At 51.4% G+C, this 17732-nt stretch overlaps 2 protein-coding genes across 3 annotated transcripts; both read left to right on the top strand.

The window, feature by feature from the left end:
• Window positions 1-2023: 2023 nt before the first annotated feature.
• On the top strand, window positions 2024-5458 carry GJB5 (gap junction protein beta 5). Of its 2 annotated transcripts, none has more exons than XM_010385164.1 (2): window positions 2024-2171; window positions 4253-5458. In XM_010385164.1, the coding sequence occupies exon 2, from the start codon at window positions 4277-4279 to the stop codon at window positions 5096-5098; it is 822 nt and encodes a 273-aa protein (XP_010383466.1). In that variant the 5' UTR covers window positions 2024-2171; window positions 4253-4276; the 3' UTR covers window positions 5099-5458. The 2 variants fall into 2 exon arrangements, with proteins under 2 accessions (XP_010383466.1, XP_030798642.1); XM_030942782.1 differs by having other exon boundaries at window positions 2058-2171; window positions 4256-5458.
• Window positions 5459-6854: 1396 nt separating this feature from the next.
• Window positions 6855-9586, top strand: GJB4 (gap junction protein beta 4). Its single transcript, XM_010385165.2, has 2 exons — window positions 6855-7053; window positions 8196-9586. Exon 2 carries the CDS (start codon window positions 8514-8516, stop codon window positions 9312-9314), a length of 801 nt encoding a protein of 266 aa, XP_010383467.1. The 5' UTR covers window positions 6855-7053; window positions 8196-8513; the 3' UTR covers window positions 9315-9586.
• The last annotated feature ends 8146 nt before the right edge of the window (window positions 9587-17732 follow it).

Here is a 17732-nt window from a genome sequence, read left to right on the forward strand (position 1 = left end):
TCACGCCATTCTCTTGCCTCAGCCTCCCGAGTAGCTGGGACTACAGGCGCCCGCCACCTCGTCCGGTTTTTTGTAATTTTTAGTAGAGACGGGGTTTCACTGTGTTAGCCAGGATGGTTTCGATCTCCTGACTTCATGATCTGCCCATCTCGGCCTCCCAAAGTGCTGGGATTACAGGCTTGAGCCACCGTGGCCGGTCGCCATCTAGTGTTTCTAAGCGCACGAAGACTATGATGGGCCTTATGGAAAAAATACGTGTGTCAGACAAGCTTCACTCAGTCGAGTTATAGTGGTGTTGGCTATGAGTCCAATATTCGTGAGTCAACAATATATATTAAACAAGGTGTCTTCAGAAACACACATAAAACAGACTTCTGTATTGATCAGTTGATAACCACATAGCAAACAGAAGCTTGCAGGAACCTAACCTCATATGTCCTCTAGGAAGAATGCTTCAATATGCACTAACTTGGTGTTCATGGTGACTTATAGAATATAACTACCTTGAATAATGAGAATCAGAGGTACCAATCTGACCATGTCTCTTCCTTTTTTAGAACTCACTCCTGCCTCAGCACAAATGTAAAAATAGAAAAAAGAAAAGAATTCCCTCATGCCTCCCTCTGCACCCAAGATAAATTCAGACTCCTTAGCATGACATTCCAGGTCCTTCATGGTCTGGAAGGTCTTTGCTGACCTTCCAGGCACCTGGCCATGTGGTGCCCCCACCACTACCCAGCCCACTCTCTAATGCTCTTCCATGATCTTTCACAAAGGTCCTCTGCACACTATGTGCCCACTGCCTCAAAGGTCCCTCCTCAGCATCTCTTCTTGGTGAACTCCTATACATCCTTCAAGACCCAGCTTAAATATTACCTTCCCTGGGTCTCCCTCTGGCAGAACTTAAAACTCCCTTCTCTATGTCTTTTCTAGGACTTCTCCCCAATGTTGTAACTGATCTCTTTATATGCCTCCTCTCTCCTGTACTTGGCAACAGCTTTTTGGAAAGAGCCTGAAGGAGTATAGAAATGTGTGACTCTCTGCAGGGGGTGTGCATTTCACACACCATTCATTCAATAAATATAAATTGAAGCCTAACTGGACAAGACACCAGGCACCATTCTAGGCACGAGAGGTAGAGCAGTGAATAAAATAAAGCCACTGCTGCATGTGTATGCAACACTGTGCCCATAATTGTGGCCTGTGTGTAACAGTATGCACATGTGAAGCTACCTTGTGTTTGCTTGTGGACATGTGGTGTTTGTGGCTCCTGGATACTTTGTTGAATCCTGACCCTATGTGACCTGCTGATACAGGGCGCCCTGGAAGTTAATTAGGCCAACAGACTGTGTCTGTGCACTAACGAGAAGCCTTCCCCAGGCACCCTCGCCCACCTTCTCCACCTCTCCTGTGGTTCCTGCCTGGCTTGGGTTTGGCCTTTTTAACCCAAAGACAACATGCATCCAAATGAGATTTTCTCTAGTGAATATGTCTCTCTCTCCCACCCTTCTTCTCTGCCTTCCCTGTATCTCAGAAAGAAAAGGCCTAGGAATAAGGAAAAGGGGGAGGAAGAAATATTTGTTTGAGGACATGCCATACGGCAGGCCTGTGCTGGACAGTTTACATGCATTACAGGCAATGGTAGACAGGGCTTCCCTTGTGCCAGGCACTGTTCTAAGCACTTTACCCCTACGGCTGGGTTAATTCATGCATCCACCCTATGAGGTAGGAGTTGTTCTTTTCCCACTTTCACAGAAAAGGCGAGGCATCACACAGTGAGAAAGTGGCAGAGCTGGGATTCAGGCCTCAGCTTCTCCCACACAAGCCCACTGATGGGAGGATGAATAAGGAGTCAGAGTGGACCTGTGCCTCTCCCCTGAGAGGATACCAGGATTCGAGGCTCAGCGCCCGGGGAAGAGTGAACCCCTCAGTTTCCTGAGCCTCATCAGAAGCAGTCTGGGGAGGCTCGGGCCAAGCCAATGGCAGTGCAGGCCCCAACTCCTCCTCCTCCTGGGCTGGGCCGGCACACCCGACAGGCTCTGTCCTGGGAACAGGCTTCAACGGGCTTCCCCGAAAACCTTCCCCGCTTCTGGATATGAAATTCCAGCTGCTTGCTGAGTCCTATTGCCGGCTGCTGGGAGCCAGGAGAGCCCTGAGGAGTAGCCACTCAGGTAAGGGCAGCTGTGTCCGCATGTGCCCTGCCCCTTGGCATACGTGGCAGGAGGACACTTCTCTGCTGGGGAGTCGGGGGAGGTGGCCTGGATATATCCGCCACCGTGGGTCCTGGTAGTGGAGGAATAAGGGGCTCTGGGTTCTTTCAGCTGTCCCCAGCCAGGCAAAGGTGGGAGGAGGGAACTGAGTGGGAGAGGAGCTAAGAAGGGGCCAGGCCGGAAACTCAGCAGGCAGGGTAGCTCTGCCTGGGCCTGCAAAGCCCTGCCCCACTCCTCTCCAAGTAGGGATGGGCTGGGCGACAGCCCCTGGGGGCTAAAGGTGGAGCCTCCCTGGGTGTTCCCGGAGAAGCTGCCAGGAATCTCGCCTACCTTAGACAGGACTGAGAATGCAAGCTGGTGATACAGATCAGAGGTTCCCCACCCCCTGACCCCCACCCCCACCCATCCGCCGTCCAACCCCCAGCCACCCTCATCCAGGATCCACGCACAACGGGGAGGGCAGAATCCGTCTGAACACAAACAGGCGGGCAGCTCATTGAAATTTGAGGAAAGGGTCTGAGGCCTAAGGCTGGGCAGTTCCCGGAGGGTGGGCTCTAGAGCCAGCCTGCCTGGGTTCCAATCCTAGCCCTGCCACTTACTAGCTGTGTGACATTGAACAAGTTAATTAATCCCTCTGTGTTCCTCTTTCCTCATCTGTAAATTGGGAATAAAAAATATGCCCTTTCCTAAGGTTGCTGTGAAGGAATAATGTACTGATTCATGCAAAGAACTTAGAGCGGTGCCCGGCACAGCATGAATGCTTCATGGATATTGGCTGTTATCACTCCTCTGCTTTGTCTCTGCGGAGGCTCGAGACAGCCTGGTGGGCTTCAGCCTGGACCAGCATGGGAAGACCGTCATGAGCCCTTTAGCGACTAGGCAGGCAGGTTCCTTGGGGTCCCAGGGTGCACCGTTGGTCGAAACCACAGTGCATGGGTCTTAGTGGACACACCCCATCCCCAGGAGTCAGGCAGGGGACTCGCAGGTGAGGAAGTGGGGACCCCTTACTTGGCCCAGCAGTCACAGTCCTTACCTGGAGGTGAATCTGATTCTGTGAGTTCATCAGGCCAAATTCACCAGCAGAACTGACAGGAGCAGCATTTCCCACTTGATGTCTTGACAAGGCTGTTCCACAGATGATAAAAGGAGGAAAAGGGCTTCTGTGGGCAAAGGAGTTTGGGCAGTGCCACATATTTCATACTTCTTTTGGTGAATTTATTAGTGAGCTTATTAGCACGGTTGAGCAAAAGAACCCTATTTAACTTTACTAAACCCAACGTTTGCCAACTTTTCTTGACACAGAATCCTCTTCTCTCACTTCTCCTATTGCCAACCTATGGGACAGGGTTCCAGGGAACACTGTTTGGGAAAGACTGGAATACCAGGCTACTCTAGGCATGAGGAGAATTTATTACTGCCTGCTTTAGCTTTCAGCTGGATTGCATTGGCATGCTTCAGATGAGTGGCACTGAGCAGGACTCTGCCTGGCTAATTACAGAGTGTTAGAGCAGATGGGGGCTTGGGGACAAGGTTCCAGCCTCCTTTCCAGTCCCATCTCTGAGCCAAGAAAAGAACAAAGAGCAGGTTTCCCTTGGGAAGGAGCTGTCTGAGAAGAGGTAGCAGTGCTCAGAAAGGAGAGAACCATCTCAAGGCTCAGCCCCCTGAGGAGGAGGGCCAGGGTTGAAACAGAAGGAGCAGGCAGAATGTCCCAACTCCATACGTCTTCATTCTGCAGAACCCCAAGACCAGAGCCTCAGGCCCTGGGAGGAATGAGTGGCTCCCTGGACCTGCCCTCATCCACTTTTATTGGTAAGAGTTGGGTTCTGAACTTAATTACCTATGCTCAAATCCCAGCTCTGCACCTAATAGTTATGCAACCTTGTATAATGCCTCTAAACCTCGGCTTCCTCCCTCTATAAAATGGGGACAGTAGTAGAACCTAGCTCCTCTAGTGAGGATGAAATGCGATGACATATTTCTACAAAGTGCTCAGAGCGAGTCTGTGATAAATGTAGGAAATTGTTGTTCTCGTTTCCGTGCAGTAGCAGCCGACGCGTGGGTCCACCATGAACTGGAGTATCTTTAAGGGACTCCTGAATGGGGCCAACAAGTATTCCACAGCCTTTGGGCGCATCTGGCTGTCTCTGGTCTTCATCTTCCGCGTGCTGGTGTACCTGGTGACGGCCGAGCGTGTGTGGAGTGACGACCATAAGGACTTCGACTGCAACACTCACCAGCCCGGCTGCTCCAACGTCTGTTTCGACGAGTTCTTCCCCGTGTCCCATGTGCGCCTCTGGGCCCTGCAGCTTATCCTGGTCACATGCCCCTCCCTGCTCGTGGTCATGCACGTGGCCTACCGGGAGGTTCAGGAGAAGAGGCACCGAGAAGCCCATGGGGAGAACAGTGGGCGCCTCTACCTGAACCCTGGCAAGAAGCGGGGCGGGCTCTGGTGGACATACGTCTGCAGCCTAGTGTTCAAGGCCAGCGTGGACATCGCCTTTCTCTATGTGTTCCACTCACTCTACCCCAAATATATCCTCCCTCCTGTGGTCAAGTGCCACGCAGATCCATGTCCCAATATAGTGGACTGCTTCATCTCCAAACCGTCGGAGAAGAACATTTTCACCCTCTTCATGGTGGCCACAGCTGCCATCTGCATCCTGCTCAACCTCGTGGAGCTCATCTACCTGGTGAGCAAGAGGTGCCACGAGTGCCTGGCAGCAAGGAAAGCCCGAGCCATGTACACAGGTCATCACCCACATGGCACCACCTCTTCCTGCAAACAAGACGACCTCCTTTCGGGTGACCTCATCTTTCTGGGCTCAGACAGTCATCCTCCTCTCTTACCAGACCGCCCCCGAGACCATGTGAAGAAAACCATCTTGTGAGCGGCGGCCTGGACTGGGCTGGCAGGTTGGGCCTGGATGGGGAGGCTCTAAGCCTCTCTCATAGGTGGAACCTGAGAGTGGGGGAGCTAAGCCATGAGGTAGAGGCAGGCAAGAGAGAGGATTCAGATGCTCTGGGAGTTAATTCCTAGTCCTCCGCTCCAGCCACCTGCCCCAGCTGGATGGCATTGGGCCAGTCCCCCTCTGCTCTGCAGCTCGGTTTCCTTTTCTAGAATGGAAATAGTGAGGTCCACTGCCCAGGGTTGGAGGGAGGAGGGCATTCATAGAAGAACACACATGCGGGCACCTTCATCGTGTCTGGTGCACTGTCAGGGCTTAATAAAAGTCAACTCGTTTGCTGGTTCCAGGTGCCCTCTGGTTGTGCGGCCTTTGTGACCCTCACATGTTCATGGTGTCAATCTCTCTGCCCCCGCAAAGGGCTGCACTTGGTCCAGTCTGATGAGAGGCATCCTCTCTTCCAGAAAGGGGGCCCCCCAGTACTCCAGGGGATGTGCTACTTGCTCATGCTCCCATCTAGCCTTTATCCCCCATGGCAAGTTTAGGCCTGTGGGTTGTCTGCAGAGAGAATGGAGCTTAGTCCACAGGGAGCTGCACGTTGCAGTGGGAAGTTCATGAACTCAGAATGCATGTGTCGAATCCAAGTTCCACCAGGACTCTGGGAAAGTAACTTCAGCTTCTCTCCAAAATTGGTTAATAATACCTAGCCTGTGGGGTTGTGCTGAGGACTGATGAGCTCATGGCTGTGGACAGGGTTAGCCAGCTGTATGTAAAAGGACACATAAATGTTAATCATTAGTATTAGGAAGTGCTTGATAATGCCTGTGGGAAATGAGGCAGAAGGCCCCTCCCTAGCTGCACATTAACCTTCACCGTCCCAGCCGGAACACAGTTCCCAGGCCCCCCACCAGCATATGTGGGGTCACACTCCAGCTTCCCTGGAGGCCTTCCCCAGGACCCACAGAGGAAGAACAGCGATGCTGTGTCTGGCCCTGTGCTAACTGGAGCATTTCATGCTGCTGACCTGCATTTCTTGCCTCCACCAGGGCTGTGGGTACCCTGGTCTAGAAAAGTCATAGTTGGCCGGGCGCGGTGGCTCAAGCCTGTAATCCCAGCACTTTGGGAGGCCGAGACGGGCAGATAACGAGGTCAGGAGATTGAGACCATCCTGGCTAACACGGTGAAACCCTGTCTCTACTAAAAAAAAATATAAAAAACTAACCGGGCGAGGTGGCGGGCGCCTGTAGTCCCAGCTACTCGGGAGGCTGAGGCAGGAGAATGGCATAAACCCGGGAGGCGGAGCTTGCAATGAGCTGAGATCCAGCCACTGCACTCCAGCCTGGGCGACAGAGCGAGACTCCGTCTCAAAAAAAAAAAAAGAAAAGTCATAATTGACCCCTCCCATCCCCTACATAATCCAAGAGCTTCCCAGGCTCCAATCCCAAAAATATCCCACCACCAGCATGGGATGCATTCCTGCACTAAATTATGGTTGCCCCTTTCCGTAGATGTCAGCTGCTGAGGACCTCAGAATGAGGCTTCCCAGGAAAAGGGCAGGAGAGAGGGCAAGGAGGCAATGGGAAGGGGACAGGGTCAATTCCACTGGTGCTGTCCTAGGCCTGGGCATAATGATGTCAGGCTCCTGAACCCCACAGAGTAGTCTCACCCACATACCTGCCTGGCTAGGAGCCAGGCCCAGCCATGCCCAGCCAGGCTAGAGAGGAGGCGTGGGCCAGGAGAGAAGAGCCACAGGTGTTTGCTCTGAATATGTGCCCGGGGAAGTCCACCCTCCTGCCTGCCCACCCAATCACTCTCGCTTGGCTCATTGGCCCAGAAAGCCCCACCCAGCAAGGGAGTGAGGAACAAAAGCTGCCTCCAGGAGGTCCTGAAGCAGACGGACAAGCCCAAGGACAAGGGAGGAGCTACTGGACCCAAGAAGGGTGAGGACTGAATAGGGCAGGAGGCTGGCCAGAAGAAAGCAACCAGCTGAGCTGAGGATATCCAAGGGACCTCAGGCTGTGGGCTGGGCTTCAGGGAGGCAGTCAGAGGCTCAGGGTCCCTAAAGGATCCCCAGGGAAATGCCAAGGAGGAGAAGGAATGTCCTGGCTGACCTAAGGGAGGACAGAAGATTAGGGAAGGGGGGGATCAGGAAGTAATGGGTTTCCGTTGAGTTTAACAAACATCTATTGTGTGTCCACTGGGCCAGGCCAGTGCTGGGTGTTAGGGAGACAGAGGTGAAGAGCCTGCCCTCTAGCAGCTGACAGTATGGCAAAAAAGTAAGACAGGTGAATAGACCATTTGGGTACAGGCGATACCTCTTGCTTGGAAAATGTCCCAGGCACACGATGTCTGAAGAAGCTGAGAGCAGAGTCAGTGATTGGGGATAGGGAGGGAGGAGGGTAGGAGGAGGGGAGGGTTTGGAGATGGGGCCTGATGGGGACTCCAGACAAGGGGCTGTGGAGGTCGGAGTCCACGGGACAGGGGCCTGAGAGGAAATAATGGAAATGCGGCTAGCAAACAGCCACTAAATGGACAGAGGAGGGGGTGCCCTGAGAGAAAGTAAATGGGGAGTCCAGACCACGCCAGAATCCATCCTCGGTCCTTCCTAAAGCTGGAATGGTTGGAATTCCAGAGGAACCCACTGTGGTCAAGACAGTCAGCCCTCAGGCCCCAGCATCAATACATGGGTTGGCAGGGATGATAGCAAGTCCCCATGATTCCAAAGCACCTCTGTTTAGTTTGGGAGGGAATGCCAGGGCTGAGACCTTCCTGGAGCCAGAGGCAAGGAGTAAGGATGAAGATTGTTCTGGGATTTACCAAGGGACTGATGTGAACGTCCCCAGCACAGGGCCAGGCTCCTGTTGGTGTTCAGTAAAAGTGGGATAGATCTGACAACTGATAAGGGTACGTTCCCACCCTTCCTGCCCTGGCCCAGCCCTGACAGCTGATGGGAAAGCAGATCGTCCAATTCAAACCTTCCCACAATCTCTTTAGAAGTCATGGGCTGAAACATGGGGTAATAGAGGTTAGCTGGCATGTCCATGCAGGATGATTGTCTTCACATGTATCTATTACCTTGTAGAATAAAATAGACCCTGATTTTGGAACCCGAAGGCCAAAGTGCAAGATTCTGCTACTTCCATCCGTGGACCCTTGGGCGGGTATCTCTGGGCCTTCACTTACTCTTTGTGAAATGGGGACAGGGGCAATCCCTACCCTGCCAAGTCATTGGGAGTGAGGACATGATGACACGGTGATTGTGAAGAGATTTTTTCCACCGCAGCAGCATTAAGCGTGCCCATCTCCGGGCTCCCCCAGGCCTCAAGGCTCCCAAGGCCTGAGTGGGTGGGTAGCACCCAGGTATAGATCTTCCACGTGCAGTACCCGGGACACAGCCAGCATGAACTGGACATTTCTGAAGGACCTCCTGAGTGGCGTGAACAAGTACTCCACAGCTCTGAGCCGCATCTGGCTGTCTGTGGTGTTCATCTTTCGCCTGCTGGTGTATGTGGTGGCAGCGGAGGAGGTGTGGGGCGATGAGCAGAAGGACTTTGTCTGCAACACCAAGCAGCCCGGCTGCCCCAACGTCTGCTATGACGAGTTCTTCCCCGTGTCCCACGTGCGCCTCTGGGCCCTGCAGCTCATCCTGGTCACGTGCCCCTCGCTGCTCGTGGTCATGCACGTGGCCTACCGTGAGGAACAGGAGCGCAAGTACCGCCTGAAACACGGGCCCAATGCCCCGTCCCTGTACGACAACCCGAGCAAGAAGCGGGGCGGGCTGTGGTGGACGTACTTGCTGAGTCTCATCTTCAAGGTCGCTGTGGATGCCGGCTTCCTCTATATCTTCCACCGCCTCTACAAGGATTATGACATGCCCCGCGTGGTGGCCTGCTCCGTGGAGCCTTGCCCCCACACTGTGGACTGCTACATCTCCCGGCCCACGGAGAAGAAAGTCTTCACCTACTTCATGGTGACCACAGCTGCCATCTGCATCCTGCTCAACCTCAGTGAGGTCTTCTACCTGGTGGGCAAGAGGTGCACGGAGATCTTCAGCCCCAGGCACCGGCGGTCTCGTTGCCGGGAACGCCTACCCGACACGTGCCCACCATATGTCCTCTCCCAGGGAGGGCACCCTGAGGATGGGAACTCTGTCCTAGTGAAGGCTGGGTCAGCCCCAGTGGATGCAGGTCGGTATCCATAATCTTCGAGATCAGCAGATAAGATCACCAGGTCCCCCCAACCTGAGGCCACCCAGGAAAACAGGCAGGGGCAGGGGCATCCTTGCCGTAGCAGGGTGGTGAGAGGGGTGGCTGTGGGGGCTCAGGAAGCTCACCCAGGGGCCAATGTGGGAGGTGGCGGGTAGTTTGGTCCCTGGGTCCTGAGCCTCAGGGGAGGGAGGTTGATGGTTGGTGGGGATTTTGTATATGGCAATAGTGTATGTCAAACCTCTTAATAAATATGATTTTCCCAGTACTTTGCAGACCAGATGGGGAGTGGCGGATAGGAAAACGGGGGTGGGGGGATTAGGTGGACCTCAGAGAGGATGCCAAGACAAGTCGGTGAGCACCTGAGCACCAGAACCTCAGATCCAGGCTCACCCATCACCCCCAACACACACAGAGTGTGCCCCTAGGACGTGGTGGGGAGTGCCTAAAGGCAGAGGGTACTCCAGGGGCCTCTTGGCTCTGCAACCAGCTGGCCAAAGCCAGGAGGAGAGGAACCCCAGGAGACTCTGTGCCCAGTAGGAGTCGGTTCTCAGTGAGCGCCCATCACAGGAATGAGCGTGGGTTGGGTCTCCCTAGCCCTGCCCAGCACAGGTCCCAGATAGGTGAGTCCCCTCTGACGGTGGGAGGGGCAGGGCTGAGAGCAAGCCAGGGATGGGGGTCTGTGAAGGTGCCCAAGAGGCACATCCTACAGGCCAGGGCCCATTGAGAGTGTCTGAACTGAAAGGTCCCTCGTGGATCCTGGAGTATATGGAATTTCATGTTCTTTTTCACTGATACAACTTCCCCATTCCATTCTCCCCCACCCCACCACCACTCAGACTTTGGCAACTCCCAGAACCACACCTCCACCCTAACATGCCTCCAAGCCCCACCAAATGCCCACTAGACAATTTCCTGGGAGGCCCCCAGCCATCTCATGCTCGCCACTCCCAAGCTGACCTCAGCAGCTCCCCACAGACTTGCCCCCTCGAAGATGCCCCGCCCCATCTCATGCAGGACACAGCTATTCACCCAGCTGCCCAAGCCAGGGGAAGGGACAAGCCTGACATCCTTGTCCCTCATACCCCACATCCCCACTGGCACCAAATCCCACTGATTCCAGTCCCTAAATGCCACCTGAATCTGCTCTTCCTCTCCTTACGACAATCTAACTACCTACTGGACCTCCCCCATCTGCCTCCGCTACAGGGATGGAGTGATTTACCCCCTCTATGCAACTGACCATGTCATTCCTCCTGCTTTAAAACTTCTTCCACCATCACCAGCCCCATGCCCTCAGCGTGGCCCCCGCTGACCCGCCCCTCTCATCCCAGCTTCCTCCTCCTTTCTACCTGCCAGTAATACCAAAGGGCTCCTGATTCCCCAGGCAGACACGTCACGTGGTGTCATTCTTCGGGCCTTTGTCATGCTATTTCCTCTGGCTAGAATGCCCTTCCCACCTCCTCTGTGACTCTCCCTCAAAACTCTAGGACAACTTTATCCATCTCTCCAAGTGCCAGCCTCGCTTGTCCCTCTGCCACTCTCCTCAAATTGGAACTGTCACTTCCCCTGAGTGTCTCCCTATCAGTCTGTGAGCCCTTTATGGGCAGGTCACTGAGTCATCCAGGTCCCTGCTGCCTTCAGTAAATCCTTGTTGGATGAGTAAATAGTCTGTGAGCTGCTTGGGGGAAGGAACCAAGTCTTGTTCATCTGAATCTTCCACCACACCTAGACTGCGGAGTTCAGCAAAGCATTTGTTTGCTTGCTTTGCTTTGTTTCTGTTGTTGTTTTAACTAGAGCCAGCATCAAGGTCTCACCTTTAGGTAAGCAAACTTGAGTCTAGAAAGGGGAAGAGGCCCTTCAAGACCCCACAGATCTGCTGAGTCTGTCAGGGGCTGTGTCCTCTGTGGTCCACGGGTAGCCTCCACACCCACCCCTGATTACGGCATAAGATCAAAGTCACCCGTCTTTAGGGCAGGCTCCCTGGGAGCAGAGCCAGAGGCAGGGGTTTGCGTGCATGTGAAGGAAGGAGCAAGGGGAGTGGGGGAGGGAGGCACTGAGCTGAGCAGGGATGTAGACTCAGGGAGATGCAGCCTCGGTCCTATCCCTGTGGGATGAGGGGGCTTCAGATCATAAGTCTCGCCACATTTCAGTCAGTCATTACTTCAGGCGCCTCCAGTGGCAGGAGGGTTGGCAGGAAGCAGTAGGTGGCTCTGGCTCAGTCAAAATCAATTCTTCAGGGGTAGCCATAAGCCATCAGCAGCCAATATTCACAGCATTTGGGGAATGGATGTGCCCCAGTGAAGGGGACATGGGCAGGGCACCGATACCATTTACTAGACTCCTTACTCCAGGAAGCAAGAGTAGCTCCCACTTCCAATCCAGACCAGAGCTGGACCACCAGCCCAAGAGAACAGGGTAGCACTCCTGACCAGTTCAGAGCCAGATAGCCCCACACTGCTCAGACCACAGTAGCTCCCAAGTCCAGGCCAGGGGACCCCACGATAGCCAACGCCCCCAAGATTCCAGATCCATCCTCCAGGGACAGCTGCTAGGTCCAGCTTATGGTGAGCTCACTCCAGGACCTGACAGCTCCCATGGCGACCTCTCCTTGGATGCTGTTCCCAAAGGTCTCGAGTTCTGAGCCACTGAGCCAAGTGGGGACTTTCAGAGGAGCCTGGGACTAAGGACCACTTCAGCCATCAGGCCATCTTATCCTCAATCCCACCCACAATGTCAAGACTCACACTGCTCTCACCACCACTCACACCTGTCCACCTTCACCTTCTTGAAAAAAATCCCTCTTTGCTTCCTCTTCTGCCCTCTGTCCTGCCCACATCATTGCTACCTATCTCTCCTCATTCATTGGAGACTGAGCCTATAGCCCAAGGCCTTCTCCTCCTGCTATTCTCCCATGACCCAAGGCCTCAGGGGTCACCTGTGCATCACCCTGTCCTTTCCATCCCATGACTACCTTTGCCACAACGTTTAGCTACCCACTAGCAGGACCCCATCCCAGACCTGGTCATCATCCAGAACTGTTCCACCTCTAGAGCCTTCCATTCCTGGAAATATTTGTTCTTTATTATTCACTTTTATGTGAAAGCTCCATATGAGGTGTTAAGGAGTCATCTGGGAAAAATCAGACATGGTCCCTGACCTCATGGAGCTTACATTCTAGAGAAGAGGACAGCTAGCTAACTCATGGCACACTGGGGAAGCTGGGAAGAGAGGAAAGGGGATCTAACATTCAGGCATCCAGAAAAAGGCTCCCTGAGACATCTAGAGAAGGAGGATTTTGCCAAGCAAGCGGGTGGAATTCCAGACAGAGGGGACAGCTTATGCAAAGGGAGAGCATGCCTGGTGACAAAGATGGGAAGAACCCAGGAGCGCTCAGGCCAGGTGAGGGGCTCAGGTAGGAGTCAGGCTGGAGTAGACAGAGCCTGGGTCCTTGTAGTGCTTTCTTTGTAAATCTCTGCTAATGACTTTGGACTTTATCCTGAGGACAACAACAAATCCCTAGAGAGATGGCCTGAGCTAGGGTGTGCACCTTGGGGATGGAAAGAAGTAGATGGATTTAAGAAATGTTTACAAGACAGAATCCAAAACAAGTGGTGATTTAATTGGGTGTGGGGATCAAAGTGACACCCAAGTTTCTGGCTATGAATGGTGGTACCATTTACTTGAGTGAGGAGGTGTGGATGACTTCAGTTTCAGACATGTTGAATTTGAGATACAAGTAAGATATCCTGGTTTTTCCCTCTCCTTCACGGATGATCTCATCCCCTCGTCTAGTGTCTTCCATCTGCTACTACATTTATTAGTAGTGACTCCATTTTCAACATCTTGACCTCTCAGTTCCTTGACTTCCTTGATTTCAACAATCTTTTTATCCACCCTTCCAACCCACCCACCTGCATGTTCGTACCCTAGGCCTGTCTACACCAAGAGCTGCATCATCTCCCATCTATGTGGCTCACCCAACCTGGTTCCCATTCCAGCAATCCTTCTGCCCCATCCACTGACCCACCACTATGTTCCCCCACCCCTTCCCATTCTCCCTGCCCTCCTTTATCAGCTTAGACTCCACAAACCCCCAGATAATCACCAGCTCGCAGATGTCCTCCACTCCCTCACCTTCCCATGCCTCTCCAGTTCTCACCTGGCAAGACCCTAACTCCAGTTAAACCAAACTCTCCACATGGCACCTGTTCCTGAGCACCTGGAGGATAATACACCTGGACTGACTGGTCTCCATTTAAACTTCTGACCACAAAGTTCAAGTGGACACTCAGCACCTCTAAGAAATTCTATATTTTCCTAAAACTTTATCCCTACTCTCCAAAATGACTGTATCATGCCTTCTCCTCTTTCCTCAAACCTCCAGACGCCATTCTCCTAATCCTCCATTTAAGCTGATAGGCATCACAGAGTGCTGGGAATAGAAGCAACAGGCCAGCTCAGCTCAGCCCACCACCACCACATCTGCCAAACTCACAGCATGAGTGGCTGTTGGCCTTGCCTCCTCCCCTGTAACATGGACAAAGCGTCCCTGCTCCTGGGACACTCCCCTCCACTTGGACAATGGACCCCTTCACCCCTCACCTGCTCTATACTGTACCCCACAGTTGGTGCCTCTCTCTCCTGCCTTGCCATTTCCCTTTCTACAAATATGCTATAATACTTTCATCTCTCTCTTTTTTTGAATTGTCTGACACTCCATTCTTCTCCAGCTGCTACCTCATTGCCAAAACAAAAGTCTTCTATACTTGCTGTCTCCACTTCCTTGTTGCTTTAACTTGTTCTAGTCAGGACTACTCTTGTCAATATCCCCAAGGGCCTCCAAGCTGCCACATCCAGTGGTCCATTCTTTGACCTGGCCTAACTCCCTCAGAATTATTCAGTCATGGAGAGCTCCCTCCTCAAACATTGTCTTCTCTTGGCTTCCAGGCAGCATCTCTCCTGGCTTTCCTCCCACCTCGCTGATGGGTCTTTCTTGATGTCCTTCAGTGCCTCTCCTTCCTCTTCCTAAGCTCTAAATGCAAGATGCCCCAGGGCCCAGTTCTCTACCTTCTTTCCTCCTCTCTATACATTTCCCCTTCAGTGACCTGATCCAGTACCACCTATAAAACCATCCATAAACTGATGGCTCCCACATTGATGTATCCAGACCTAACTGTTCCTATGAGGGTCAGACTCCTGTATTCAACTTCCTATTGGTCATCTAAAACAGAACTCCTAATTCCCCTAATCGAGAACAGATTTAAGTTTTCTCCAAGCCTTCCCCACCTTGGAAAATATCATACCCATCCATCCAGATGCTCAATTCAAAAACCTGGAGTCTCTTTCCTCATAATCATATTGGCACCATTAGCAAGTTGTATTGGCTATAATTCCAAAATGCCATATTCAAAATCCAATCACTTGGTGACTTCATATCCAACACCCTAGTCTTTCCAAGTGCTTCAGTCCCAGGTGAAGGCACCTTATTTCTACACCTAGACACCTGCAGCAACTGGTCTCCCTGCCTCCACTCTTGTTCCCCTAAAATTCTTCTTCCACATAACAGCCTGAAATATCTTTCTAGCATGTCAGTCAGATCAGTGGAGTCACTCCCTGACTTAAAATCCTCCAAGTGGCTTCCCTTCATGGCCAGAAAAATAAATTTAAGCCAAACTCTACCATCACCTGCAAAGTCTTACAGGGTCAGGCACTGGCTACTGCTCCAAACCAACCTCCCTTCACTCTCCGCTCTTGCCATGCTCCACCCACATTGGCCTTCTCCCATCTTGAGGTCTTTGCACCTGCCTCGCTGACAGGGTTCTTCCCCTCCAGCTTGATATGTCTGTCTCCCCAGCATTCACATCTCAACTCAGACATCCCCTCTTCCAGGAGGCCCTTTCTGACACACCCTCCTCACCCACCACACACCATCACTCTCCATTGTGTGACCTCATTTTATCTTCTTTGTAGCACTTACTAGTACATGAATTTTTTTTACATATTTATTATTTTTATTGCCTCACTGGGATGAGCTCCTTAAGAAGTGGGACTCTGCTGTCTTCACCCTTCTATCCTCCAGCACCTAGAACAGCGCTTGACACATAGTAGGCACTCAATTAAAATGGGTTGACACTGATGATGGGCACCCAGAAGGAGATGTCTAGTAGGCTGTTGATGTAAGAGGGAAAAAGACTAGTCAGGAGATATCTATTTGGGAGTTGTCAGCATAAATGCCTGAATATAAGACACGATTTTGCTCCAAAATTACCCTTTAGGAAGGAAGCTGTTGTCTTTCATTCAAGTCCTTACAAAGTACCCTGCTTTTGGGAGGCATGCTCTCAATTATTGCATTTTGAAACAACAAAACGCTCTTTGGGGAAAACTCATTAGCCTGAAATAACCTCAATCAATGAAGTTCTGGATATTCATGGTGATTGCTTGGCAGAATCAGAAAAAAAAAAGTGAAGGCAAAAGCATTTCACATATATTGGATCATTATTCCCAAGGGCAGGACTTTACAATTGCAAGTATTGTCTTTGTAAGCAAACCCATTTTAAAAAATCACTTTAAAACAATAAAGGAAGTGGTTATGTTATGGAGATGACAAATACCTACTGGAAGATTTTTTTTTATTTATGCAACCTAATATTAAACAGCCAGACTTTTATGGCAAAGAATAAAATCTCCAGCATCATACACAGATTCAAAAAGCACTATGTCTCAAATAACTTAGGCAGAAATAAAGTTTTTGTGTTTTGTAAAATGTTGATAACAACCAAAGCTCTAATGATATGGACTCAGATGTTAGAGAAAAATGTTAAAAATTTAAATAAAATTACTTCATAAAGCATGAGGAGAGAAAAACTAATACTTCTTACTACATTGTTTTATACAATTTGTGATTTTTAAACTGTATAACAAACTAAGTTAATAAAGTACATTTTATTTCAACCACACTAAGAGTTTATATATCCAAGTCAGCCCACACACATTTTTGAGGCTCTTCTCAATGGGAATATGGGGGGTTATGTTTTGTCTGGAGATCTATCTGGGCCTCTATGGTAGTTGGGGACTTGAGCCTTGGGAGTGGGTAAAACCATACAGAGACTGGGGGAGAGATGAGAAGATACCCTAGGATGGAGACTTAAAGGTCAAATAACATGGGGGAAGACAGCTCCAGGCAGGGTAAGTAGAGATCATCCAAGCCACGGGAGTATGATGTCGTAGAGGAGGAAGATGGTGTTGCAGAAGCCAAGAGAAGTGTTTCTAGGAGAAAGTGATCATCAGAGCCAAACGCTGACACGGGCCAAATCAAATAAGGACTGAAAAGTGTTCGTTCCATTCACAACATGGTCATGGGTACCTGTGCAGGAGAATGGGATATAGAAACCAAGTCCCAGGAGAGTGAAGGGACAGTGAGGGCCAGGCACATGGAAACAGGTGTGAACAACTGGCTGGTGAATGTGGCCATGAGAAGAATAGGAAATGAGAGGGTGTTTGTTGGCAGGAGAATCAGGGGACCAGCGAAGATTTTTTTAATCATGGGAGAGGCTTGAGAATGTTTAAATAATCATGGGATGAATCCAGTAGAGGAGGGTCAAGATCCCAAAGAGAGATGGAAGGAATGGGATCCAGAGCCAGAAGGAGGCTCAGACTTGGAGACTTGGACTAGAGAAAGAGGTTCGGCTATTGTATCAGGAGGGAAGGAGGAAATGGTGAGATGGGGGCAAGCCTTCCTATGCTCTGACCACAGCCTCCACCCCAGCCCCCTCACTTAACTCCTCCCTCAACACCTGTTCATGACCCCATAGGCACTTCCAGACCTGACCCTGTGTCCCTCTCCCAATCTACCAGCCTCCCTGCCCTACATTCTCTTCCTTCTGCAGCCAGCCTAGGCCTGAGCTCCACGGTGTCTTTATTATCACCCTCAGCTCACATGGGAGCTGCCTTCCCTACTAGACCACAGGCTCTCTGAGGGCAGGAACAGTATCTGCCTGGTTTGGCAATGTATCCTCAGACCTTTCACCATGGCCAGTACACAGTAAAAGGGTAATGAATGTTTGCTGAGATGGTGACTGGAATGAATTGCTGTCTCACAGCATCCCCACTACCCTCTGCCCCTCCTTCCTTAGCAGAACTCCAGGCCCTGATCAATCCAACAGGGCTTCTCTATCTCTCCATCCTGTGTTGGACTCTGCTAGAGTAAACCACGCAACCAGAGTGAGGCCACTGTAAATTCTTGCTCTCCAGCCTAACCTAGGCGCTCGATGCCACCTGACGAATTCTGCTTTGGTCTCTCTGCTGTTGTACATGGTGGCAGCTTCCTCAATTTCTCCATTCTCCTCAAACTTTCTAGCACATTCCATCTTATTTACATCCTATTTCTTAAAGAAAGTAGAAGCTATCTGGGA

The sequence above is a fragment of the Rhinopithecus roxellana genome, chromosome 12, assembly GCF_007565055.1.
Source record: "Rhinopithecus roxellana isolate Shanxi Qingling chromosome 12, ASM756505v1, whole genome shotgun sequence".
NCBI lineage: Eukaryota > Metazoa > Chordata > Mammalia > Primates > Cercopithecidae > Rhinopithecus > Rhinopithecus roxellana.